Source organism: Stylophora pistillata, chromosome 4, assembly GCF_964205215.1.
Source record: "Stylophora pistillata chromosome 4, jaStyPist1.2, whole genome shotgun sequence".
Classification (NCBI taxonomy): Eukaryota; Metazoa; Cnidaria; class Anthozoa; order Scleractinia; family Pocilloporidae; genus Stylophora; species Stylophora pistillata.
In genome coordinates, this window is record NC_142522.1 from 7,799,564 (window position 1) to 7,825,749 (window position 26,186).

Here is a 26,186-nt window from a genome sequence, read left to right on the forward strand (position 1 = left end):
CTTTTCGATAGCCTCTAACATTTTATCCTAATTAAAACATACAAACAATTACACAGTTTGTATGGGTAACCTGTGGACTAACTCACCCACAGTGGTAAACCAAATGGGCCGAACAAGTCACCTTTCCCGAGACGCTTTGCGCCAAAATATCGCAGGTGTTGCATAATCCAGAGATGAAAGTGTTTTCTTCAAGCAGATGTAGAGAGGTTAGAATCATTGCAAAGGCGGGCGTCGAAAACTATAGTTAGGTTTAAATGTAGCAGTGCATCCACTGATCAACTTAAATTTCAAAGTTTAGAGGAGCGCCTAACACCCATTTTATAAGTTCAGTGAAGAAGTGTTTAAATAACAGAGTACCACAATTTTTAAAGAATTAGCACTTTAAATTCAATAAGGGAGTCATGTCAAGAACAACAAGAAGAAGCCATTTTATATACTTACGTGCATTAGGAACTAAGACCGCCAAGAAAAACTTTTATTAAAATGGCTCAATAGTTTATAACAATTTTTTTAGAAAATAAGAATTTGTTTTATAATTTTAAATCGACGTCATTACGAAGTCTCTGTATATATATTTACTATATTTTAAGAATTCCGGCTTTTTTTTTATTAATTATAGGGCTCTTAACGATAACAATATATCATGTAATCTGAAGGGATTATCCTGTTTAAATAAAGGTCTTCATTCATTCATTCCTTCAGGTAGTAATATACAACGAGATTAACACATTTAAATACAGGTAATACAATAGCTTTCTGTCGTCTTTCAACGCATAAAGAAAATGTGAGACCCCAAACAGTCCAGTTCATGAAGTAACTTGAGATCAGTGCCCACTTAATGCCCACGTACATTCACACAGACAGAACCCGACTACGAACTGATCGCACCAAGGCTGATTTCGAAAATTATTGCGATGGTCACTGTAAGTAGCAGAAGAAATAAAAGAATTGACATTAGTGATTATGAGGTGTAAGAAGTGATGCATCATGGGATGTATAATTAATTTCATCCTCAGTGTTCGAAGGGGCAAACTTGCGCCGGCTGTATCGAAGAAAGTCTCGCTTTTTGTATTGTAATATTGTATTTTTGTCCACCAGAAAGTTCACTGACAGAATTTCAGCTTTGCATTCGTATACTCTCGAAGAAGGCTTCATCACGAGCTTACCATTGAGGCGACGCAACTAAGATTCGAAACGTAAGTACATAACAAGGATAACTTCAATTTTAAACACATTAACTTGCTCAAATGATAGTTATAAGAGAGCAACTACCAGAAGGTTTAGGGCTATGTCTGCAGTACTTAGGTTTCCGACCGTTTTTAGGAACCAGAACGATACCTTGTAAACCGAATAACGAGAAGGTTTTTTCATTGCTCGCTAGCTATCCAAGGTCTTTGAAAACGGGGACTTCAAGCTAACCACGAGGGGAAAGAGAATGGGGAAGTGTCGAAACAAAATAGTTACTGAGTACAACGATAGCTCAGCACGTATATTTTGATAAAACTTTGAACATTTCTTAGCTACCCTCTGCCAAACAAAGTGAAATCACCAACATTTACATGGTGTTGGAACGAAAACTCCTACAGCAAGTTATTTATGTTAAAATTGTCTCACGTACGTTATGCTGGAGTTGAGATGTGACGCCGTAAAGAACGTTAAACACATCCAGGTCATCCAGCCATTCGCAAAATTCTGAGTATAACTTTCAATTCATTTTAAATCGATGTCTTCCTCGCTGTTGTCGTCCTGACTGCTTTAAGTCCCTAGTAACAGCAATCAACATCCCAGTATCGCCCCGCTGAGTGTTCGATCTCGTGAGCCACAACGCGAGGAAACCTTGCTGAAATTTACATCTCGGATATTGACGCCGTATTTTATGGAACCTCCCAACCTTCTCTCTACGAATGAAGACGCCTGCGAGTTTTCTCCCGTTAATCATTCTGTTTTGGATACCGCAAATTTGCCGAGATTATAGCTTTCCTCGGTTCTCTCTCGGGTTCTGTTTATTCTTCGACATTTTGTCGGCATATACAAACCACATCTTCGTTGGGAATACTACATTCGCATTGTTGCGATGTTTTTCAGTTGTATACTCCAGCATGTCAGCGAATAACATCCCAACGCATCTAGTTGCGGCGGAATCTCATATTCCGCCGATCGCGTTCATTTTTTTGCTAAAGCCTCTCTGCGTGTGGCGAAACGCACGTTTATTTCCATGTGGTTTCTAAATAAATGAGATTATTGGGCCTTGACGCCGAATCCAGAAGTAACTTTAGCTCGTTGCAAAAGCTAAATTCCATGATATGTCTAAGAGGATTAGAAGGTTGAGGGAATGAAATCCGGCAAGAAAATTACGAAGAATGCGATGAAAATGTAAGTAAGGGCCCGCCAGATTTCATCAACAGCTTTTTCCGCATGGAATGAGTTCAATTGTCTTTGTAAATCATGCGTGATTGTAAAAATTCTTGATCCGATCATGGTGTTTCAAATACATCTCGGAATGGAACAGACCTTGTTGGATCTTACATCACAATCTTATGTTAACGTTATTGTTACGCCGTTACCTTGATTGAGATCCCTTCCATGTATAACTCGCCGTATAACCAGGTGAGATATTAGAGAGTTTAAGCACCATACGTTCTTGACAACACGAAGGGCAGAGAAGCCGCGTAAGACTGGATCGAGGCCTTCGTTCTTGGTGCGAAATAGGAAGGTTAAGCAGTCGACGTTTTTCAGACACGGACTTCTACCCGTGTTAAAATGTCTTTGCTAAAAGATGCTAGAGATATGACCTTAATGAGCAAGGGAATAAGTTTCTTTACCCCACTCTCTTGACAGAATGAATAATTCGTCTTTCATATTTATTAGGCGACTTGAAATTTACCACTTCATAGTTGTGTAAACAATGCGAACAAACGAGCGAGCATGAAGTTTTCAGTGCATGATCTGGATGCCTAGAGGACCATTTCTCTTTTCTAAATTCGTTAACCACAGCGAGATTTGTTATTCTTATGTTTGTAGTCGGTTGCTCAAAACCTAGCAGGCATGCCTACGTTATACAATGTGCAGTTACAAAATACAACCGATACAGAAAGACAATCATCTCATTTTGCACTTTGTAATTGTATCTAAATGTCGCTTAAGTGTCTTAATTCTAAATTATCGCTCAAACTAATTTGTGATAAGCTTAAACCCGGTTTAAAAAAATCTTAGTTCTGTAATTGATGATTCAAATGCACATGAAATCAAATGACTTAACTCACCCAGACTTGGCGAGAAGATTGTCTGCCATCGTCGAATCCCGTTTAATCTATCGATTAAGCAAAAACCACTTTACGCGCTACGAAAACGTTTTTTAATCACTTAATGAAAAGTAGAAGAGCTTTTTATGGTTTTGAGTCAATAATTTATCTCCTATAAACAAAATAACAGCATATTTTTGTGGCGTCCTATCTTCAACCTGAAAAGTGGCGCTGTGGCGTCTGCGACGTGACCACGCGAACGTCATGACATGCGCAGTATGTACATAGTTCCTCTAATGACTAACGGTAGGCGTTCGTGACCTCAAGAACGTCTGGTACTTAAGCTCTCTATTACAAAAGTAAGTGATAATGCCGATTTATTATTCGTACTCCAGAGAACCAGTTAAACAGATTTTCTCGCATCGCGCAAGCGAAGTTATGAAAAAAAATTAGCGGACAATTTGAACATATTTCCGACGACGAAGAGTCGGAATGGCTGGTAAATATAGTTTCAAGTTTATTAGATGAATCGAACGAAGGAAAACAGACAACCAGAAAATTTCTTCATTTATTATTCAAGAAAATAGACACATCAACACGACAGCGCGCCAATTCCTTTCCGCTTCGCATACTTCTGTCACGCACTCCCGTAAACAAATTAAATATCCGCGAAATTCGTCCGCACTGAAATAACAGTTTGGAGTGTTGGATAATAAATAACTTATTCGACGTTTTGTTGTGTGGCATCGCTGAGTATTTTTACTCGTTATTTGTATTTTGGCTCACTCTACGGGCTCGTCAAAATACGGTACAACTCGTAAAAATACTCAGTGATACTACAGGGAATGCTTCGGGAAAGTACATCCGCCGGCCTCTGTAGGCGATTGAACAGACAAGAACGTTTGAGAGCGGCATCAGGCCCTTACCAGCGTAACAATACAGCCATGAAAACGGTGAAGAAAGGAGAGAAGGTTTTGGAATATGCTTTGTTACGTTGCTGGAACTCAGATGACCCGGAGGAGCTTCACCATGTAAAATGGGACTCTATCATTGCAAACGGTATGCTGGTATGAGAAGAATGTGCGAACGAAACCACCATACGGAAAGCAGTGTAGGAATCTTTGACGACTAAATTCATTTACCTGGTGTTCATGATTTTGGGTTTATGAAGGTCCGCCATAAAGCAATTTCGACTCTTCAATTGTGCTGCTTTTTGAATATGGAGCAATTTAGATGTACTCTGGATCATTATGATCAGTGTTGAAGAGTGAAATTGGTGCTGTTAGTAGCCATTTGCTGTGTACATTAATTCTGGCTACACATAAACTGTGATTGTGAAATAATTTTCATGTTTTAAAGTAAAATCCTTAAGCTCCTTTTCCGCATGAAGGGTCTCGTATAGTATTGAACAATTTTTGCTTTGGCAAAGAGGGAGGAAGGGAGGGAAAGAAGCTGAAAGCTATTAGACAGTAAATAAGCAATTTTAGCATTAGGTATTGGGATGCATTTTATTGAAAAGACAGTCAATTTTTAACTGTTGTGTGGTGTTTTGGCGTTAGTACTGTTTATCTGGTACACTTGCCATGCATTGTACTCTAGAGATATTTTGTTTGATCGTGTGTTACTTAATGTTTATTCAGGGTGCACTGCAGACTCATCAGAGGATATTCCCTATGGGTACCTTCTAACAGCACGTACCTGCAGCAATGTTTTAATCCTGCCCATTGATTCCCTGACATCCCCTTTGCCAGAGGAGCAAAGCCTTTTTCAGGGTTATGATCTTGCCTTTGCAAACACTCATTTCGGAACAATTTGATATCATGGTACTTACATTAAATATACAACTAAAAATGCGCCTTATGCTTTTAGTACTCTGAAGAGACATGACTGACTAATAATGTAATTACTTTGAAGTTAGGTTTAAGGATTTAGTCAGTGCAAGCCTCACTATATTATAACTTGATTTTCCCTTTTACAAACAGATTATGCCACTCTATTGAATACCAGTAAGTCACTGTTTTGTTTTGCATGTTAGATCCAGAGAAGGGAACTTTCAGTTTTAAAACAAGAAGTTTATTTCATACATCTAAAATCATGCACGCAGTTGTATATAAGATCTGGTATATTAGCCCCTGTAGGTGTAGGTCAATCAAGTCACACCTCGAATTATAGATAATCAGTTCCTATTGCAACAGTCGCTAGTCTCAAGGTTTGGGATTAATCATTGGTTTCCTTGCCTGAAGCCACTCTCAGTCACAGCTGAAACTTAATGTGTTCATGTATTGAAATTTGTATACTTATGCATCAGAAGGATAGTGAAAACACTTTTTTCACCCAAACAGTCTTTAAGTATTTTTTATTTTGGTTTGGACTTGGATTCTGCTGTTAGTGTAGGTAATACCATGATTGATCAATGCCTTTTGAAATTAAAACTACTTGGATAAACCAACCAATTTGCAGTTAATGTTTTATTAGTTTTGAAACTACTCTAACATTATATACTTGATGAATCATTCAAATGATATGTACATTTTTTACACATTCCCTTCAATTTATTTGAAACGATGACAAAGAAATAATAACCCTAAACAAGCAACTGCCACTTATCAATGTAAAAATAGGGTGGTTATGTCACTACCAAACATTATGTCACAGATTTGTTTACTTCGAACATATTCCAGTCGGATAACTTTGTCAAAAAGGTGAATGATTTCACTACACAAGCAAGTATATGAAGTATCACAAAATCATAACACTTGATGAATAGCTTATGGCAAATAAACTGACTAACAGTATAAAGTGAGTGAAATCGTGATGCTTGTTCCTTTCCTGGGTATCTGTGACATTTCTTGTTCAGAATATTTTTGTTGATATTTATAATGCTCCACTCTCTTATTGTCAGACAAAAGATTACACTAGCCTCCTGCCTGATGGTTGATTAGTATGAATCACAGGAATTCTTCACATTTTTTTTAACAACTAGTGTTAGAACTTCACTGTAAATGTCAAGTCCAGCGTGCCTTGATGGCCTGATTACATTAACCTTAGAAAATACAAAATCAGTGATTTCCATGCTGTGAGCTACTTCAACAGGTGCAACTACAACACCATCATCCAACAATTTCGTGCTGAATTCCAGCATTTATTTCCTCGGATCTCTCCAATGCGCGCATATTTCAAAATTGTCTCTCCCCCGTCAGCCATTTCAGAAATGCTTGTTCAGATTGGTGACGCTTATATAATTCCTTTCCAGGAACCCAACGGCAATATCAAGAGAGGCCAAGAAATCGAAGCAAACGAAATCGTTCAGAAAGCCCGCAAAACAAAGTGGCCGCCGATGATAAACATATGAGCTAGTGACGTAGTTTAAATCAAACACAAACTCGTAAGTTTACATAAAGGTTTGAAAGTTTAAATTTGAATGCTCAAAAAGGATTAAATCAAACTTAAGCAATTTAAAGAAATATTGTAATAAAGTTTAAAAGACATTTCAAAAGTTTGAATTTAAATGGAAAACGAGATAAAATAAAAAATATTTTTCAAATTTAAATAAATTTTGGATATGAAGTTTAAATTTAAAAGTAAAATAGTCTAAATCAAATATAAATCACAAAGGATTAAATGTTGCTACATGTGGGCAGGCATACTATTTTCACTCCGCGGGCGGTAACAATGTTGCCATTCTCGTGTCACACAATTTGTTTTTGGTTTGTATTAATCTAACGTACTAAGATTTTGGTCACCTCTTATTTTTTAATCTTTTCTTAATCCGCCTATTTCTTAATTCTTTATTTAGGTGATAAACTAACTTGTAATGTTTAAATGTATTTTTGTGACAAGAGAGAAGCCGCGTTGTCACCGCAGGGGTGGAAATGGTCGATTTCGCAAAATAGTTAGTCTTCCTAAATTACTACTTTGCGAAATGGATAAAAATCCTTGTTATCAATTCACGATTACACCAAAATCCTTGTGACTCTTTACCTTATTAGAAAATATGTTGGCATCATTCCTTTAGTTTCGTTACATCTTGCCTAGTTTCGTTTCGTTTCGTTTCGCACAACAGAAAATGCCATGAAGTTTCAGGCATGTTTACGATATGAACTGCACGCTAAAACCTTTTGCGAGAGTGATACTGGAGTCTTTTTCGTCTGTTTGTTTGTTTGCTTTTTTTTTTTTTTTTTTTTCACCAACAAACCTGTGATAAAGGTTGTGCCATCTTGACCTTGGGTGATTAAAACCTAACCAAAATATTCGGATCAATTTTTCCTACCTCGCAAATAGACCATCGAAAAAAGATTGACATTTCCCACGTGTATTTCCGTTCAGTTAAGTGTTGTGTCACGCATTCGAATTACTCATCGACAATGTTAGGCCTCACGGAACAGCGTACGCACATGAGTTAAACAAGGACCCTGACTATAAAAGGACATTTGCCCTGGGCAAGCCGTCAGTCATTTCACCCCTGACACCGAACTGTCGACATCAACCAGTCCGTGACCGTGCGATATCGGCAAAACTATTGTAACCGAAAGGTCACTTGCAGACAAATTTCAGACATGCGCAAATGACGTCCCTTGTTGTGTTTACTTCTCTCCTCTACGCATTTAAAACTTTACCGTTGAATATCTTATCAAAACACAAAGTCTCTGGTAGTTTAATACTTAAAACGCGAAGACTGAAACGGAGTTAAGGATTCTACCGTTTTATTTTTTTTCTTTCCATCAACTTAGTGGTAGAAATGCTATTTTTTCGTACTGTTTTGCCATTCATTGCGCGTGGTGTTTATTATTTGGAATTTCGAAACGGACAAGTTCAAGAATTGGCATCGTAGTTTCAAGGCAAATTGAAGTTTGGAGTCCACTTTTGTTCGTATTTAAGTTATTTTCATGTTTTTAACGCGCGCTCGAGATGAAATGGAGGAATGAAATATATCGACTGAGTAAAGCAAGCGCACGATGCTCGAGGTAAGATTATAAACTAGTTATCTTGACCCTATCTTGGGGGTGTTGGTGGTAATAGGTCTATTAGCTTACATTCAATATCGCCCACCCGAGATCGAGAGTGAAATCCGGTTTATTCGTCAACAGGAACCAAGAGCAGTTAATTATCAATCACTTCTCGGGTGCTCGTTGGTACTATTGATGATGTTTGACTGATATCGATTGATAAATCAATGCTTATTTCTTTTGGGCGCGTTGAATGTGGAGGATCGACCAATACACTGATTCTTTTTCGACCACACTGTATATTCATATTTGTGTTGGTCCAGATTTAGAGGTTATGACAAGGTGCCTGTATGTGAAAAAAAATTCCATCGGTGTAGATATTTAATAGGGGAAGAAAAACGCTTAAAGGAGAGAGAGGATTCATTACGGGTCAGATTTGTACTACTTATCTTTTACACGGAATAAGGAAAGACAGGTAATGAACTTGGCACATTTTTAACAGTTCCAGTGTTTAAATCTAATTTATTACTGTTATGCCTTGTACACTAACTGTATGTAACATAACATTGGCTGCATCACTTAGCTTTGCCCTTCCTGTATAAAATGATTCACTTAATGTACAAGAACACCTATACACAAGTCATGTACTTATCACATTAAAGGTTACCTACTGCTAATGATATGTTTAATTATACTTGTGCAACATTATAATGATATAATCTACATGTAGTTAAATATTACTTTTATTATGGTCTTAAACTGCTGTTACAGTAGTGAAGTGACAGCATTTCAATGTTTGTTTAATATTCTACTAAGCTACAGTTATGCATAACAATTTAAAATCAGATATATTACAGCTTCATTTACCTACTGTTCATTTTGAATCTAATGTTCAATTCATTTAATTCAAGATCCAATACAACACGATTAAATACATGCCTGTCTCAGCTTTGGCTCCATGCACTTTACTTATACCCTACAAAACCAGTTACAATATTGCAAAGCTAACATACCACATACACTAAAACTGATATTGAGCTCTGTTCACTTAACTAAAGTGGCATATACAACATGCTTTTATCAGGTTAGTTCTAACATGTTGCATTGAAACATTTATTAATTTTTAGATGTGTCTCTGTGTGTAAAAATGCATTCATGTTGAGATACATTTACTTCATGCAGTGTGGGTCAGTGAAATCAGTTCTTATGTATAAATCTAAAATGTTTAAAAATTACTGAGCCACTCCCATGACTACTTTATTCTTCATGTTTAGGCAATGGTGTAATATGTACAGTCATGTGGGACCTGGAAAGACAAGTAGTTGGAGGTTGGAAGACATTTGGAAGGTTTTGTAAACACAACTGGCATTCTCTTGGTAGATCATAAATTGGTAGCTCCTCCCCATAGTTCCACACCTTTAGCGCTGCTAGCTGCATGAGTCTTGGAACTTGTCCATCAGGTGTACTGGTAACTCCCTCAATTACTGTTGGGCTGAATGACCTTTGTCCCTCCAGTGCAGATGTTCCCTTGGCAGAAGCTTTCCAGTGAAGTTTAAGTTTGCGACCATCAGCTTTTAGTGACTGAATCATATCCAGTAAGTCATTGTTTACTTTCTTTTCTATCCAAACTTTAGGGTAAACATCCTTTGCTGTAAGTGGCCCATGTGTGCTGTTTTCTCTAATCTTGTTTAAGTTCTTTCTTGCCTCATGCAAAAGGTCTGTGGTGAGCATTTGAGAATATTCTTTCATTCTTTCTTCATGAACTTCACGTGCGGCTTCTATGGTCCTGGTGTTTTCCACTGTGCAGAAAGTTCTCGACAAATGTGATTGAAGCCTGTTTTGATAACTCTGACATGTTATCATTAAGATACAGTTGCAAAAGGTTGAACTGTCTTTCTGCAAGAACATTGTTAACTGGAAGACTGAAAATGTGCTAGGCGTAGAACTCAAACAGGTTTGGAGTGGCTTCTTTACTTATGGGTGAGCTCTGTTGTGATAAAGCCATTTCTTTGATCTCACATAGCAATTGGGGTTCCTTTAATTTCCAAAGAGTGGCCCATTTAATTAATCCAACGCTGTCCTTAGAGACCAATGTGAGAATGTTCTGTCCATGAACATGAAAGGGAATGTTCTCTGACTTTTCTTTTTGATTTTCAGATCTGACTGGAATTCCAAGAACCTTTAAAACTGAATGCCAGAAATGACTTTGGTATTTCTGATCAGCTCCCATTCCAAACAACTTAGGAAAAGTTAACCACTCTGCTCCATGATCTTTGATTACTTTAAGTGCTTCTTGTAACATTGGCCTCTGCACTTGTTTGCGAAAATGGTCAATAGCTGCTGGGTCTTTCAATGACATCTTTACCTGTTGTGATGTTACAGGAAAATGTTCTGATGGAGACTTCAACATTTCACTTAAAGTTTCATGGTGCTTCAAAACAGTTGCTGGCCATAACTGTGCAAGGTAACCACTGGTAAAACCAAGTTCTGCATCACTAGCTTAGGATGTGTTCAGAGATGGAATGATGAACTTGTCAAGGAATTCAAACAAAAACTTGATCTCAACTTGAATCATAGGACTTGAGCTCATCTTAATGACGTCTTGCTAAATAGTGGGGTGGCTATCTGATTTTGGCAATCTTTGAAGGAGATGCTCAGCAAGCTGTAGACAAGCTTTTCCATACTTAAGATACCACTGGAGAGTCTCGTGATAATATGTCCACCTTGTGTCAATGAATGTCTGAGGAAGGGGTGGCTCTTTACTAAGAATACCTAGAGAAACATACATAACTTTGTATTGGCTTGGACCCTCATGATGGAGCCAAGATATTTTATATAGCAATTGTAAAACATGGGGGTTACTCATGTCACCCTTTGCTCCAAACCCAGCCTAGCACTTTCTTCTCAGCATGATGTTTAGTACATGTGGGTAGCATCCTACAAAGAACATTTCCTTTCCAAAACTTTTGGTGTTGTTTGCTAAGAGACCATTTACTTTTCCCTTTTGAGTAGAGGCATTGTCCCCAACCAACCCCGAAACATTGGTGATGTCATATTCATTTTTCACAACATGACAATCTACACCAGACTGGTGTTTTCCAGACCCGCTTGCTGTAAGGCTGTTTGCTAGGACATAAGCTCGGGGCTTGCTCTCTCTAGGGCACCAGGTGTGAACACCCACTATGTGCCTCTCTTCTTCTCCCTTGTGGGAGTCATCACTCCAGAGATGAAAATCATACTTGGAGTTTGAGAAGCACTTCTGTAAAATTAGTTTGTCTGCTTCACCTAAGAGAACATTTCAGTCAGAAAGTGTACTTGGGGAGACAACAAAGTTTGTGGGTGGGGGGGGGGGGGCTACAATGAAACAAAATATTGAAAATCAGATGTAATGCTACAGGTGTCTTTTGATAAGATAACAAAGATGCATGTTGCATGTATCTGACACAAGCCATAACCATCAAAGTTCTTTGGTTGTATCCATTGTTACCATGTGCCAATGTCTCCACGAGGGAATATCCCTTTTTGACAAACTCATTGTTCCCCTGCAATTTCTTTTTCAGTTTTGAGGAAGCAGATCTTGTCCCCCTTAACTTGTTGCTGACTTGTTTTTCTTTTTTTTCAGTAGACGTAAGTTTGTTTTGACACTTTTTGAGTTGAATTTGGAGCCTCAACACGCCCTTTTTCAATTGGATGTTCCTTCCTTTTACAAATACTGAAATTATGAAAAGGTGACAATTGAAATTAGTAAAATGTAACTCACGGATTTCATATGATAGAGTATGGAAACAAAGAATACAAAGTAAAAATGTCCGACTAGAAATCCTATCAATGAGGTATGTTTAGAAACTCTCGATACTGTATGACACTCAAAGATACGCGTCCTTATGATTTGCTGACCGAAAAATTAACTTGCCTGTACATTTTATTACTGACCATGCGGCCATATCGACTACTCTATCTTAACATTCGAGAGGTTTTTTTTTTCGGCTTCTGTTTGGTTGGAGTGTTTCGGTTTATGATTAAAACCATTTAAAGGGGTGTGAACTACGATGGCGCAAGTTGCAACCGGCGAAAATTCAGAATGGGAATGAAAATCAGTCACCGTAATTGGTGGCTCAGACAATCTGCAGTGGTATTCGAAGACATTTGCAAGTGTTTGCATTTCCATTCCCTCCTTAAAAACACTTACCTAGACTGCGTCTTAGGGTTTTGACTGTTCCCTTTAGATTGGCGTTTTCGGACCTCAAACCCTTACACTCTCTCTCGAGTCGATCGAGTTTTTCTTCACTTAAAAAGCTGCACACTTGCAATGCAATCCTGCTTTTTTCTATTTCTTCGGAATAATTCACATATTTTCTCGGCTTCTCTTTGACTGGTGGCATATTTTTGCAAGAAAGCTGGCTGCCGTGAGCTCTTTTACGTGCCATCAGGTCTCATCGTCGGCGAGTCGGCGAGTCGGCGATTAATTATCAAAAATCTGTAACTTTGATGTAAACAACTCGCGGCACGAGCCCGCGTTCCTTTTCTCACGCAGTGCTACAAAGTAATGTAATCTGCGCGTGTCTGAGATTTTCATGGGGTTACGGTTTCCATGGGTGGGGTACCTTTCCGTGAGGCCTAAATGTACATTGATTACACCTCATGTACAGTACATGTCATTACAACTACAGCGTCAGCTAATATTTCAAATCACTTTTGTACTTTATGGCCTTAAAGGGAAAGTACGGTCTAGAAAAAGTTTATCTCAATTAGAAGACTTTTTCCTCAGGAGTTCGAAAAGAACTGCCATTTTGTCCACTTTGCTTTGTATTAGCGACAAGAGCGCTTTGAAATTGCCCATTTTTACAACTTTCGTGGTTAGAAAAATGCCATCTTGGATATTACGTCAGTTGTGACGTAGCAATAGTCAAACATTGTTCGGCGCTTTGTCCTTGTTGACTTGTTTGACCTCTGTGAAGACAATTTCTAACACTCCTAATAGTTGAAATGAGGTGAACTGTCGTCTGGTTAGGCTCGATCTCTGCCACTCTCTCGGGTCCCGTCTTTTTCGTTCCTCCCCTGTCGGGAGGAGCGTGGGCTCCGGTTCCCGAACAACGGCTAGAAATCGAGCCTATCGTGTGGTTTAAAGTCAAAATACATACTAAAATTCAAAAGGAAAAGGTGTAAGCCTCCACAAGCTACCGGAAAGTGAAATATTAAAGATAAGTTAGCCGGCGAAAATTATTAGGGACTTTAAGATACCTGGACGGCTGACCGGAAGTAATTTTACACGTGTAGACTGTATTGCGCATGTCTGCACAACACGTGTTGCCGTCCAGTTGTTGTCAAGGACTTCACAAGTGAACGTAAGCACATTTGACGAGCATTTCTTTTAAAATTCGTTCTTTTTCAATTGACAAGGCTGTCCACACTGTTATTTCTTGTTTTGATAAACAAAAGTTAAAAAATTGAAGTGTAAAATACCGTCGCGAATGAGTGTTTGTTTGCTGTGCTTCGCAGTAATGGCGAATATGTCAACTAAACTTGAATGAAATTGAATTTTCTGGCTTCTGTTTCCAGAATTATTTTGCTCACTCCATGTATCACGTAAATTACTGCTATTCACCATAAATGTTCAGCCATAAGTTAAATTCTTCGTACCCGTAGTAAGGCAGCTCTAAATTAACTGACTTATTAGCTTCGTACAGAAACAGGAACTCTTCGTCGGTCAGTAGCTTTTCTGCGTAAGCAATAACAGTCATTTCGTGAGTCTTTTTAAAAGATACCATGATTTATGAACAGTGCTAGAAACTTCAGGTTCGCTGCTTTCCTCCGTTCAGACAACCCGCTCCTTAACGTAGAACTGAAGTTTCCCGCCAAGAACGTGGGTTTCGGCCCAGTCGTCCTCGAGGTCAACCGTCCAGGCATCTTAAAGTCTCTAATTGTCTAAAAACCTCGATCTTAAGGCCCCCATTATTAGTAGCACAACACGCGTTCCAATAGCACTCTAACTTATCTTTCTGTTATTACTTCCATAGCTCTCAGTCCACAAAGGTTAATGGCGGCAAGATTAACAAGGAAGTACCTCTTTTGGTCCGTCGTAACAATCATTTGTGTCTTTATAATCCTATCACTTCGGTTGTTCACTTCACCCAGGTATGTTTGATCGAGGAATTTGCCCCTTTAAGAATTAAAATTCAATAGTAGCGGCCGTGGCTACTTGTACATCAACTTCAAGTGGGAAATGTAATTGTGGTAAATTAATGAGAAATTGCTTTGATATGAATGGGAGAATATTACTTCCTCATAAGTTAAAACACTGTTAACAATTTGAGATTAGAACAGTGTGTATTCTCTTGTTGTGAATTATTAACCGAAGGGAAGATGAATAGTGGTGGACACTTACCGAGCCGCGTAGCAGCGAGGTTTGGTACCGACACTGAGATACTAAATAATTGTTTTGGTATATAATACACAGAAACCGAAAAAAACTTAGTTTACTTCTGTCAGTATACCCAAAAAAATGATCGGAAATTAAGTTGTAAATTGTAAACATGTGTGGTGTACAAAAATAGTGGTTGTGCCAATAATATTGTAAATTTTCAAAAAATCTTCTTACGATGATCAAGAACGGCTCGTGAAAGATTTCTTCTAGTCGCCGGATATTCTTATATCATCAACCCTTTTGTTTCATGAGTATAATATAAATACCGTAATTCTCAACCGATGGAACCAAATTATTTAGGTAATTCGTAACGGCAAGGCTCCAGTTCGAATGTTTTAGTTCTAGTTGAGGATTTTCACGGTAGCAATGCTCAAATGCCCAGTGGGAACCGTTTCTCGAAGGTTCCGTTAACTTAACGGGCCCGTAAAGATGTTAAAAGTTGTTAATATCATAAAAGAAAACTTTGAGCTTGAGAAACAAAATAAACTGGACAAAATGCGAGACAAGACAGGGTGCCAGAACCTACTTCTCAATTATTTAAATTTTGATTCTAAGTTATGGCTTGAGGCCCGTTAAGTTATACAGGAACTTTCGGGAAAAGGGACCCAAAGACCCCGTTTGTCCACCATGATACCAAAACTAGAAGATAACATGTGAGACGGAAACTTATTACCTCTTCAGATATATCGGGGCCCCACTTGAAGCAATGATAGAACGGGAGAAAAATAAAACCTCGCTGAGAGAATCCTTTGGAAAGGAGCTTCACGAAATCCACTCCCAACTGCTATATCTCCTAAATCATAAAAGTATACCCTCGCCAGAACTTGTTGACAAAGTTGGAGAACTGGCAAAGCACTTTGACGGCACATCAGAAACTACCACTCTAAATAGTGAAATAAACAGCAAAAGTTTGGATGTGTGTCCTGAAGAGTACAGAGGAAGTAAATTTGGTTATCCGTTCTATGCCAACGGCTGGTTTCTCACCAACTGTACCAATGCCAAACCCCTGAGAGCTGTAATAAGTATTTTAATAAATACCGTTGCATATCCTCAGGAAGATGAGAAACACATTCACAATGTATTGAAAGGTATCAATGATACCTACCCAACAGTTCAAGTTTATGTAGCAACTCGTAGTAACGATATCGTGGAAATGGCAAAAAGGTACGAAAACTTTGACGTGGTAAAAGTCGATGAAAATAATGGAGCAAGAGTGTGGAACACACTGAAAGGTAAAGCTTCTACTCCTTATTTACTGGCGGCACGTGATGTGGTTCACTTTTCATGGTTCACTCAAATAGAGAGACAAATTCGAGTGGTTAGTCAGATACCAAATGTTCGAGTTGCCGGGGGAGCATTTCGGAATATTTCTGGTCATTGGAAAGCAGGATGTATGCAAACCAAGCTAGTAAACTACGTACTAAAATATCAAGAGGGCTACTTTCACTCACAAAATTCGTGCATGTTTTGTGATTATCTGCAGGGACCTTTTGTTACGAAAACAGATTTGTTTAAGCTTGACGAAAGTCTTCCAAACGAAGTGATATTTGAAGACTGGTTCTTGCGCATTAGAAAGGATGGCCATCGGATGATGAACTGCCCCGATGCTATGTATGTCGTTTCAGATTACACTTCGTATTCCAAAAGCACCAAAAAAGATGTCTGGACACCTTTGGCAAGAAAGTGGGGTATTAATCGGGTACTGTTGCCCCAGGGGGTGAAATTTTCATTCTCTTGTGACGAAATTGGCGTCTCTTGCAGGATAACTCACGAACTACTCCCAATTTGTTGCCTGGAAGAGTATGCGAATACATTAGTAATCCTTCAAAAGTTTTGTAATGGGCGAAATATTTCATTTGAACTTGAATCTGGTTCTGTTCTTGGTGGTGTGAAGTTCAATGGTCTTCTCCCGTATGACGCCGACGGAGACCTCGTCATGTTGTCAACACAAATTGAAATATTTAGCAAAGAGGAGACAAAACAGTATTTTCGGAGTTACGGTATCTCCCTCTACGGGTTTAAACCACCACATTTTGACAAAGGAATGAAAAAGTTAATTCATGGTTACACGAACATTGGTTTCCGTGGTTTTTACTTCGAAGTCTGGGGTTTGTGGAATTTAACGAATTTGCACCAACCCCCACCGGGGCTACGAAACCCTGAATCGTTCACCAAAGCAAATATAAGAGGTAACTGGATAAACACGGCATTCAGTCCTGGTTGGTATGCGAGGGGTCGATATGGAAGAGAAGTTCTTAAACATTCCCAGTCCTGGATAAAACTAAAACTTAGCACCAGTTGGGAGGAATACAAACCTGGCAGCTTCATGCCGTGCAATAGACCAAAGCATCACTCATGTTTAGACAATATGCCTGGCGATGGTAATATTCCTTTCTTTGAAGATTAACTGACCCTGTTTTCATTGTATCCTTCCGTGCGTTTCCTTAAGAGGTAACCCACAGACGCACTTCAACGCCGAACCGTCAGCTACGCCAGCTTCTCGTGGGTTGCGCTAAGATTACTCCAACAGCTTCACAAGAAAGGAGGATCATTCGTGTATCCCATGAATCTACGCGCCTAAGTTTATTTGATTGATGTCGAGTTTCGTACAAAAACAGGCGCAAGCTAAGACAATAAAAATTATCAATCTTCGAGGATGATCCATCTTATCCTTTTAGCACTTTTAGTTTAGGAAACTGACTTCGCTATTCGAGTTACAATAAAACTATTTATTTCACTTAAAGTATTGTTCGATGAGGCTCTGTTGAATTCGTTTGAATTCGTTTGAATTATGCTTTCGTCTTGTGCGGTCACAGGCCCACCCTATGAGGGAGTAAACAGCATGACATACTATGCAACTGCTTACCGTAAATTAGAGGCCGACACAACATAAAACTATGAACGATAAAATTTTTTCCCCATCAGTTAAGAGGCCCCGTTGATTATAGAAAGGGGGGGGGGGGTTGGAGGAGTCTCCGAGTATCCCGTATCCGGTTAATTTGTGGCCTAAATATTCCGTATCCCGATAATTCCGGCATGTAGTTTGTATCCTTATAATTTCAGTTCTATATCGCAGATCTTTATTTTCAAATATTCCGTAGCCCTTTACTTTTCCCCTCGGGTATACCGTATCCCAATATTTTTTTTAACCACCCAAGTGCGTGCCTTTCTACTTCTCCGAGCGTTCTAAGCCCTCCCTGTGAGTTCAGGTGCTGTAGGTTCTAAGCCCTCCCCTGTGAGTTCAGGTGCTGTAGGTTCTAAGCCCTCCCCTGTGAGTTCAGGTGCTGTAGAAATTAGGTCTTAGTGCACTGTTGAAGTCCCACAGAGTTAGTCAGAGACTACAAAGCGTTTGAATATCAATTCACGCCGCATAAAAAATTCTGTAATTAGATAAGAATTAATACGACCTTCACCTACACATACAACCTACCGATAAAAATCTCATTTACTGCGTATGGTGTTTGCACAAACGATAAGTTCGAAGAAATGATCAAAACTGCTGCTCAGACTCTGTTACTCTTTTTTGTACAGTCGTTTCCCGTTCGATCGTTCCCCCATTCCTCGTCTTTGTCAATGACATCCTGGTTGTATGCCAGTGATGAAAGTATTTAACGATTTTGTCTCTTCAGCTGCCCGGGGGTTAATATTACTTGCTTATCACTTCCGAACCAGCCAATCAGCGCTCACGAAAAGCACTATTTACCTGCGTGGTGGTACATACTTAAGAGCCACTGACCGTAAATATCGAGAATCCGCCGACAGTTGCAAAATTTGGTAGTTCATTTTATTTTTTCTTAAGGACCCTTTTAATGAACCTTTTTCGAAAATTATATCAAAAAGTTCTATCGCGTTTTTTTTTTCTCCGTTAAATCGAAAAGTTCAAAATACGCCTAAATGGCCGTTGTCACCCCCCCCCCCCTCCCAAAGCAATGAAAAATTATGCAACTTCGGCAACTTTGTACGCTACAACGCGATGCAATCCCGCTTTTAAATTTTGTGTGCCAGTAGATGGTCCTTTTAACTCTTGAAAAATAATAACATCTTGTTATCTTTTTACGTTTAAGTCTGACTGGTGTCCCGTTGAAATAAAGTACTTCGCGTCTTTTTCACGGAGGTAAAATAAAGGTCAACTTCAGTGGCCCGGATGAAGAGGTCTGCTATGCATACTTACAAATCCTAATATGCATCATCTTAAAGCTTTATCGTCAATGGTTTCATGGTTTGAATGGTTTATTCGATACCTTAGGCTGAATTACTAAGGTTTACAATGTTATTAAGGTTGAGATCGGACGTCAGCACTATCAGGCGTCTCTGGCAGCCGCTTTAGTCCATGTAACGACCTTACCTTTCCTCCCACACATCCCACCCCAGGGGAGGACACCCATCCCACCCCAGGGGAGGACATCCATCCCACAGTAATCTTGTGCGTGGGAAATTAACGTCTCCTACCCCTAACCCTGCAGAAGACGGGACCTCCATTCATTCGTCCTTATCCGAGAAGACTAGAATATCTATCCATTTCTTGATATTATAGAAAGGTAGCAAATTCTCCTCAGTTATTTTAAGACCATGAGTATTTGTCCGGCCGGGGCTCGAACCCTCGACCTCCCGCACAACACAATCCGGCGCTCTAACCATTTGAGCTAACCGGGAGGCGGTTTATCCTTTTGTTTTAATTCCTCCAACTCTATCTTGGCCCGCCATAAGCGGCACGCCCAGGTTTAAAAGGAGTTTGGGCTATTTTTTCAAAAATGCAATGTGAACCCCTGAACAGCTGTCACGACCCATTTAAAGGCCTTTAAAAAGGTCTTCTTTAAGCTTTTTCCTTGTAGCTTAATTCCTTTAAGTTTCTTTCGTGGACCGCCATAGGCGGGGCTTCTAGCTTGAAAAGAGTTCGGGCTGAAATGACAAAAAATGTAGTGGGATTCGTTGAACGGTTGTCACGCAAGAGGTTAGAATAATATCTTTAACAACAGCAGCATCCTCCGACCTCTTACTTTGCATTATGAAAATTGCAGATTTGTCTTCCAAGGAATCTTCCAAGGAATCCTCCACGCAGCTTCAAAATAGGTATATGTAAAAGAAGGAATGCCTAGAACAAACAACTCAAAATGACCAAATACATTGCTTTGTATGCTTTACAAATGCCTTTTCGTCATTTACATGAAATTCAATGGCACCGTTCACACATCATGACAGGTGAAATAAGAAAATAAGAAAGAGTAACAGTGAGAGTGGCATTGAAAGTGACAGCAACACTGATAGAGACCATGCCAGTGACAATGACATTGAGTTTAGCAATGACAGTTGCATTGAAAGTGACAGCAACACTGATAGAGACAATGCCAGTGACAGTGACATTGAGTTTAGCAATGACAGTTACATTGAAAGTGACAGCAACACTGATAGAGACAATGCCAGTGACAGTGACATTGAGTTTAGCAATGACAGTTACATCGAAAGTGATAGTTAGAGTAACAGTATAGAGACATGGAGGGAGACAATAGCAGTGACTGGACAATGAGAGTGAGAGTGACATTCGCACTGACATGCAGTGGGAGTAACAGCAAAAGTCATTGAGACAAATACAGTGGGGGAGGAATGATTGCGTGACGATGCCTAAGAACGTCTGCGCAGGAGGCTATATTAAGAAAGATTGGCCTTGACCTCTTGCGTGACAGCCGTTCAACGGATCGCATTACATTTTTTGTCATCTTTTAGCCAGAATTCTTTTAAAGCTGGACGCGCCGCCTATTGCGGGCCAAGAAAAAAACTTTGAGGAATTAAACTAAATGGATAAAGCTTTAAGATGATGTATATTTTCGTTTGTAAATATATCATACAAGACCTTTTTAAAAGCCTTAAAATGGGTCATGACAGCAGTTCAGCGGTTCGCATTGCATTTTTGACAAAATAGCCCAAACTCTTCTAAACCAGGACGTGCCGCTTATGGCGGGCCAAGATAGAGAATTGGAGGAATTGAAATAAAAGGATAAAGCTTTAAGATGATATATATTATGATCTGCAAGTATATATGGCAGACCTCTTCATCGGCCACTTAAGTTTATTTATTAAAATTTATTTATTTATTACAAATTCACACCAAAAGAATACACAAACAATTAGTATTAATTACAATTAAGGTTAATAAAAACCACAAAAGGAAAAATTGTGGAGAAGGAGACAACCAAAAGCGCTGACGCACCATACAAGGGATGCCCCCTCTAATTAAAAAAAAATAAAAATAGTTTTTTTTTTAAATTAAAAAAATTCTTTTTCTATTACAATTTATTTATTACAATTTATTAAAGTTGACCTTTATTTTACCTCCGCGAAAGAGACGCGAAGTATTTTATTTCAACGGGTCACTATTCAGACTTTACGGTACCAACATAACAAGATATTATTACTTTCCAAGAGACGAAAGGACCATTTGCTGGCAGACAAAATTTAAAAGCGGGGTTGCATCGCGTTGTAGCCTAAGAAGTTGCATAATTTTTCATTGCTTTACGAGGGGGACAACGGCCATTTAGGCGTATTTTGAACTTTTCGATTTTACGGATAAAAAAAGCGCGATAGAACTTTATGATATAATTTTCGAAAGAGGTTCATTAAAAAGTCCTTTAGAAAAAGTAAAATGAATTACGAAATTTTGCAATTGTCCGCAGATTCTCGATATTTATGGTCAGTGGCTCTTAAATCATTAAGTCGTGCTGTTGACGGTTTGTAGATTTAGGTCCTCGATATTGTTTGTTTACGATTGCTCAAACGTGTTTTACATTAGCGTTCGTTTGGTTTTTTGGCATTCATCTCTCCGAAGACCGAATTGCTCTAGCATTTGCAATTTAAATCAGAGCAAAACCTAAGTAGAAGTAGGGATTCACTAATGCAGCAAATCAACGCGATCGAACTTTAAACTGACCAAGAAAGTCGCAAATGAGACTCGAAATGTAGCGATATATTTGGATTTTATTGTAACCCATTGACATAGATTCCTCTTGAATACCTATGTAAGGATTAGTGTACGCTATACATACATCAGTGAATGCATCTTAAAATAACTTAGGAGAATGTGCTACCTTTCTATAATATCAAGAAATTAATAGATATCCTAGTCTTCTCGGATAAGTACCGCAGGTCTTCCTCCAGGCTTAGGGGTAGGAGACGTTAATTTTCCACGCACGAGATTACTGTGTGGTGGATGTCCTCCCCTGGGATGGGATGGGTGGGTATATCTGCTGAAGATGGGCTGTATTGCCCTTTGCAAATTAGATATTTAGATTTAGATACAACCGAGACCGGGGAAACAGTCCTTTTACTCCCAGAAGAGATTTACATCTCATTTCTCCCTACAACATCCATACACTATCCAGCTAATAGGTAATGAGAATACTTAAACTTATCAGTTAGAAGGTTGTCTCGATCTTACACCGAATTCTTCCAAGTAATTTAAAAGGAAATGTTAGGAAAAGTTAGAGGCTAAAATTAACAATTAAATCTTAGGAGTTGAAGGGTCAAGCTAAATAAGATCATCAGGCCTGTTTTATCAACGGCTACAACTAGGAAGGAAAGTCGTCTTTCTAACTAATGATTGAGAACTATTAAAAAAACGTCCTGACTTACAAAAGCTTAGTGCTAATTCTATGAGGTGTTCACTCTATCGAAACTATAAAGTTTCCATACTGTTCACTTATCCCCCTTTTTCTTAACACGAGCAAAGCGAATACAAGCTCACACAGCAAGCGCAACACGTGATGAGGAAGTGAACCCAAAAGGAACTTGGTTGAGAAGAAATTTTTTATATCGCTGACGCAAAGTACCCCACCCTAAACCCCCCTGCCCCCCTCCCCTCTAAGATCACCACTCCTCGCCTTCCCCTATTTCGGTCGCGTCCAACTTTCATGCTTCGTTAGAATGATTTACGTACTGTAATATCAAGTCTGCAAAGTGTAACAATTACAGAGGGAACTGGCCACTTTTACCCCTTTCATTCTTAATTAATTCTCATGTGCCTTCATCTTAATTACTGGTTGAGCCATTTTTTTACTGAATCACTTCTGGAGTTACTAAGTCCTTTCTAGCTACATATCGTGAAAAACCCACTAGAAAAATAGCGAATTTTTACACTTCAAGACCTAAAGTATTGGGTTGGATTACATGGAATCGTAACTCTGTCGCGAGGTGGACATCTCAGAACAAGTGATCTTAGCAAGGGCAAAGGAAAACCCATCCTGAAAAATAAAATTACGGATTAAAAATCTTTCTTCTAGCTAAAGTGTGGGGCTACACAAAGCAAAACCACGAAGGGAGGTTCACAAACAGAAAAGAAGATTGCAAGTGAAAGGGTAGTACGCCCCTCTCGGTGTAAATATTAGAGAAACAAACAAAAGAAAGAGCATTAGGAGCAGTGTACGTGGTGAGAGAAAATAATAAATCCTTTTATAAAGTTAGAATCATTGGGTCCTTCCCTGAGTCAATGACTTACACTACATAGATTAACTGATATCATTTCCAGAGAATAAATTATACCCTTAGATCATACAAGAAAACGAGTCCAAGAGAGCATGAATTGACAGCCCAAGGCCGTATTTTAAAAACAAAATCCATGTCCAAAAAATTGGAAAAGATTTTCCCTCTTTGGTTATCATCTGCTTCTTCCTCTTCTTGTAAAGTAAGAAATTCCCTCACTACCAAGATGATAGACAAGTCTACTTTCAGAGGCCTGAACACAAAATTTTCCTTCTCAAACAAGATTTCACCCATCTTAAGAACCACAAAAATTTGCTCCTCAGAACACAAAAATTACCATTTCATAAAAAGACTCCCAAAGATTCTTCACACCACACTACATTCTTAGCAATATTTTTCATATCAAGGACCAAAACAGCTCTTACCGCAATTAATCCTGGTAGATCTGACCAAAATTTGGAATTGGGGATCATTTCCTTTCCTGTTTTCCCTGCTCCTTTATTTACCAGTACTCCAACCACACAATACAAAAACAATCCAGGAAAGAATCTAAAGACATTCAAAAACAATTCTGATTGTAATTTAATGATTATTTTTTCAATTACATGTAATTAATTAATTTTCTGTAGCCACCATTTGGTGTGAAATATGCACATTTATTTGTCCTTGGAGCTTGTAGCTCACAGTTTTCATCCGGCCTCTTGGAACAGATCGTGTCCACTGAAAATATCCGGGCATATTTTTGCACTAAATGGAGGCTATCGTTTACATGTTTCCACCCTAAATGGGGACAAATCTTCAACATAGTGGGTTATTACTTACAAAATAAGCATTATTGATCCAACACTCAGAGGTTTTGAAGGTTCGCCATTTCCTCCTCCACCCCCTCCCCCTCCCCCTGAACAACCTCCATCATAGTCAAACACTATCCAAACCTATCACAAAAAGGAAAAACAGCCACACACACTATAAGAATTCTCTAAAATAGTACATGACTTTATCATTCTTAAATCAATGTGTAATTATGAAAATATGACAATCACATTTTGAACCCAAAGCTAAAAATCTACGTCAGGTGCATCTGTGTGATAATAAGTTTTATCAACTTATTTACTATCTATTTTTTATTTAAGGATTTGTACCAAGTACTGGAGCAGAAACAATAGGAAATGGGTCCCCTGCGAGGTTTAAGATCCAACAAAACCACCCATCCCACCCCAGGGGAGGACATCCATCACACAGTAATCTCATGCATGGGAAATTAACGTCTCCTACCCCTAACCCTGCAGGAGACGGGACCTCCATTTATTCGTCCCTAATCCGAGAAGACTAGAATATCTAACCATTTCTTGATGTTATAAAAAGGTAGCATATTCTTCTCAATTATTTTAAGACCTTGAGTGTTGGTCCGGCCGGGACTCGAACCCTCAGCTTAGTAGTACAGGGTCATCTATCCACATCTAATAAGCAAAAGTTTCCACGCTTAGCTTTTCTTTTTTTTTCAAGCGAAGATGATATTTGATCTTGGCACGCACAGAAAGTTGCGCAAGTACCAGTTGCTCGACATACCTGCGTGGCCCGTGCGACGAAGTAACTTCACGGATTGGCAAAGTTTCAGTCACAGCAAATTATGCAAAAAATCTAGAAAGATTTCAGCTTAGTTCTCGTTTAACGTTTAAAGCGACGTATCAATGACTGCAACCATCGTGTTGTATACAAACCTCGCAAACTTTATAACACGTTCTCAAGTGATACCTGCGAAAGTATTCAGTATAATTTCCGGTAAGATTTTTGCGGACAATCTGATCGATTTCTATTACATTGTGTGCTGAGACTGAAACTTTTCACCTCAAGCAAATCTCCGTCGCACGGTCCAAACAAACATAGTGAGCAACTGAGCTACTAGTATATGTCCGTGTTAAAACAAACGAAAGGACTTTAAAGAACACTTCCCTCTGATTGGGCAGAAAAACACAAAGATTTTCTGGCACCAATCAGATGGCAGAACGACTGCGATCGTTTGGAACTAGTCTTGTAAGACAATGTCCCCAGGGGCTCTTCATGCCCTAACTTGAAATCGACCCACAGCCCCTGGGTCTCCGAGGTGGAGTCCACCGAGTAAATTTTCTTTACCCAACCAGTCGCATTCTCCTACGAACAAAAACTAAATGACATTGCCTGCAAATAATCAAGACAGACACGTTTGCGACAAATACAAATTATCCTTCGTTAGGTAGGCGCCCATATTTCACTCTATCATATCGATTGGACACGATAAAAATAATATGAAAATATTTTAAGTCTTCTAACCAACTGCTTGACGGAATTATGCAGTGCTTATGCTTTCAAAATTAAATCGAAAGTTTCATTTTAGCTTCAGTAATATTTATGTAATTTCTAATGTTAACACTGACTGTATGACAGAGGCGACTTTCTAACGCGTGTGGAAAATAACACAGCTCTACCTCTCACAAGTCGCTATGTTTCAAACACTTCACAATGAAAAATACTGCGTTGAGGCTAATTCTAAGCAATAAAGATAATAAGACCATTCCAAATTAAAGGTGAATGCTGAAACAAACAAAATTTAATTCGTAACAATTAACTTCTGCCTTTTGTCTGCGTTAATTTTGGTAACTAACTTGTTTCTAATCAATTTTGTTGGTATTTACGAAGAATGATCTTCAAGTCTATCATTTCTAACTTGTTGCATACCAACTGGGGGCTGATTTTGGTTCCACATGGCTCGTGTTTAGTTATACACCGAAGCTGGGTTCCTGTCACTGCAAAAATAATTCGTCTCATTCCGAGTAGCAGTGTGAAATGAATCCGTCGCGGGCACTGCGGTCTTCTTTAGCAAAACAACTATCACTCCACAGCTTAGATTTGTTTGAGGAAAAAACCTTTACCTTTCAACTTGTGACGGTGGGTTTCCTAGTACATTCAATTATTAGGAGCATACTTTCTCATTTTCCGTAGGTTTCTCTGGACAGTTACCGCAAGATAACCACTCGCGATTTCCAAGACGTGAGCGACTGAGCGTGCTGACGTTTCTTTTTGAAACTTATTTTCCTGACTTTCTCTCTCTTTCTCCTCGACAAAGGT

General features: G+C 38.9%; 4 protein-coding genes and 1 pseudogene across 11 annotated transcripts in view; 3 read left to right on the forward strand and 2 right to left on the reverse strand.

Moving 5' to 3' along the window:
- Window positions 1–1,055: 1,055 nt before the first annotated feature.
- LOC148732220 (uncharacterized) lies at window positions 1,056–17,349 on the forward strand. Of its 8 annotated transcripts, XM_088758822.1 has the most exons (5): window positions 9,643–9,783; window positions 10,346–10,652; window positions 11,749–11,815; window positions 14,206–14,323; window positions 15,294–17,349. In XM_088758822.1, the coding sequence occupies exons 4-5, from the start codon at window positions 14,226–14,228 to the stop codon at window positions 17,017–17,019; spliced, it is 1,824 nt and encodes a 607-aa protein (XP_088614948.1). In that variant the 5' UTR covers window positions 9,643–9,783; window positions 10,346–10,652; window positions 11,749–11,815; window positions 14,206–14,225; the 3' UTR covers window positions 17,020–17,349. The 8 variants fall into 8 exon arrangements, with proteins under 8 accessions (XP_088614951.1, XP_088614950.1, XP_088614948.1 ...); XM_088758824.1 differs by lacking the exons at window positions 9,643–9,783; window positions 10,346–10,652; window positions 11,749–11,815 and adding exons at window positions 1,057–1,196; window positions 6,496–6,627; XM_088758818.1 differs by lacking the exon at window positions 11,749–11,815.
- The window catches only part of LOC148732221 (uncharacterized), a 30,853-nt gene continuing 5,737 nt past the window's right edge, over window positions 1,071–26,186 (forward strand). Inside the window, exon 1 of the mRNA XM_088758829.1 lies at window positions 1,071–1,196. The gene's annotated coding sequence lies outside the window, so the exon portion shown is untranslated. The remainder of the gene's footprint in view (window positions 1,197–26,186) is intronic.
- Window positions 3,103–5,691, forward strand: LOC148732222 (uncharacterized). Its single transcript, XM_088758832.1, has 2 exons — window positions 3,103–4,301; window positions 4,883–5,691. The coding sequence occupies exons 1-2, from the start codon at window positions 4,088–4,090 to the stop codon at window positions 5,056–5,058; spliced, it is 390 nt and encodes a 129-aa protein (XP_088614958.1). The 5' UTR covers window positions 3,103–4,087; the 3' UTR covers window positions 5,059–5,691.
- LOC148732223 (uncharacterized) lies at window positions 11,079–13,929 on the reverse strand (annotated as a pseudogene).
- On the reverse strand, window positions 22,469–24,018 carry LOC148732224 (cln5-like protein 1). The gene is made up of 3 exons (XM_088758835.1): window positions 23,904–24,018; window positions 23,507–23,630; window positions 22,469–22,843 (listed from the first exon to the last, which is right to left on the reverse strand). The coding sequence occupies exons 1-3, from the start codon at window positions 23,912–23,914 to the stop codon at window positions 22,766–22,768; spliced, it is 213 nt and encodes a 70-aa protein (XP_088614961.1). The 5' UTR covers window positions 23,915–24,018; the 3' UTR covers window positions 22,469–22,765.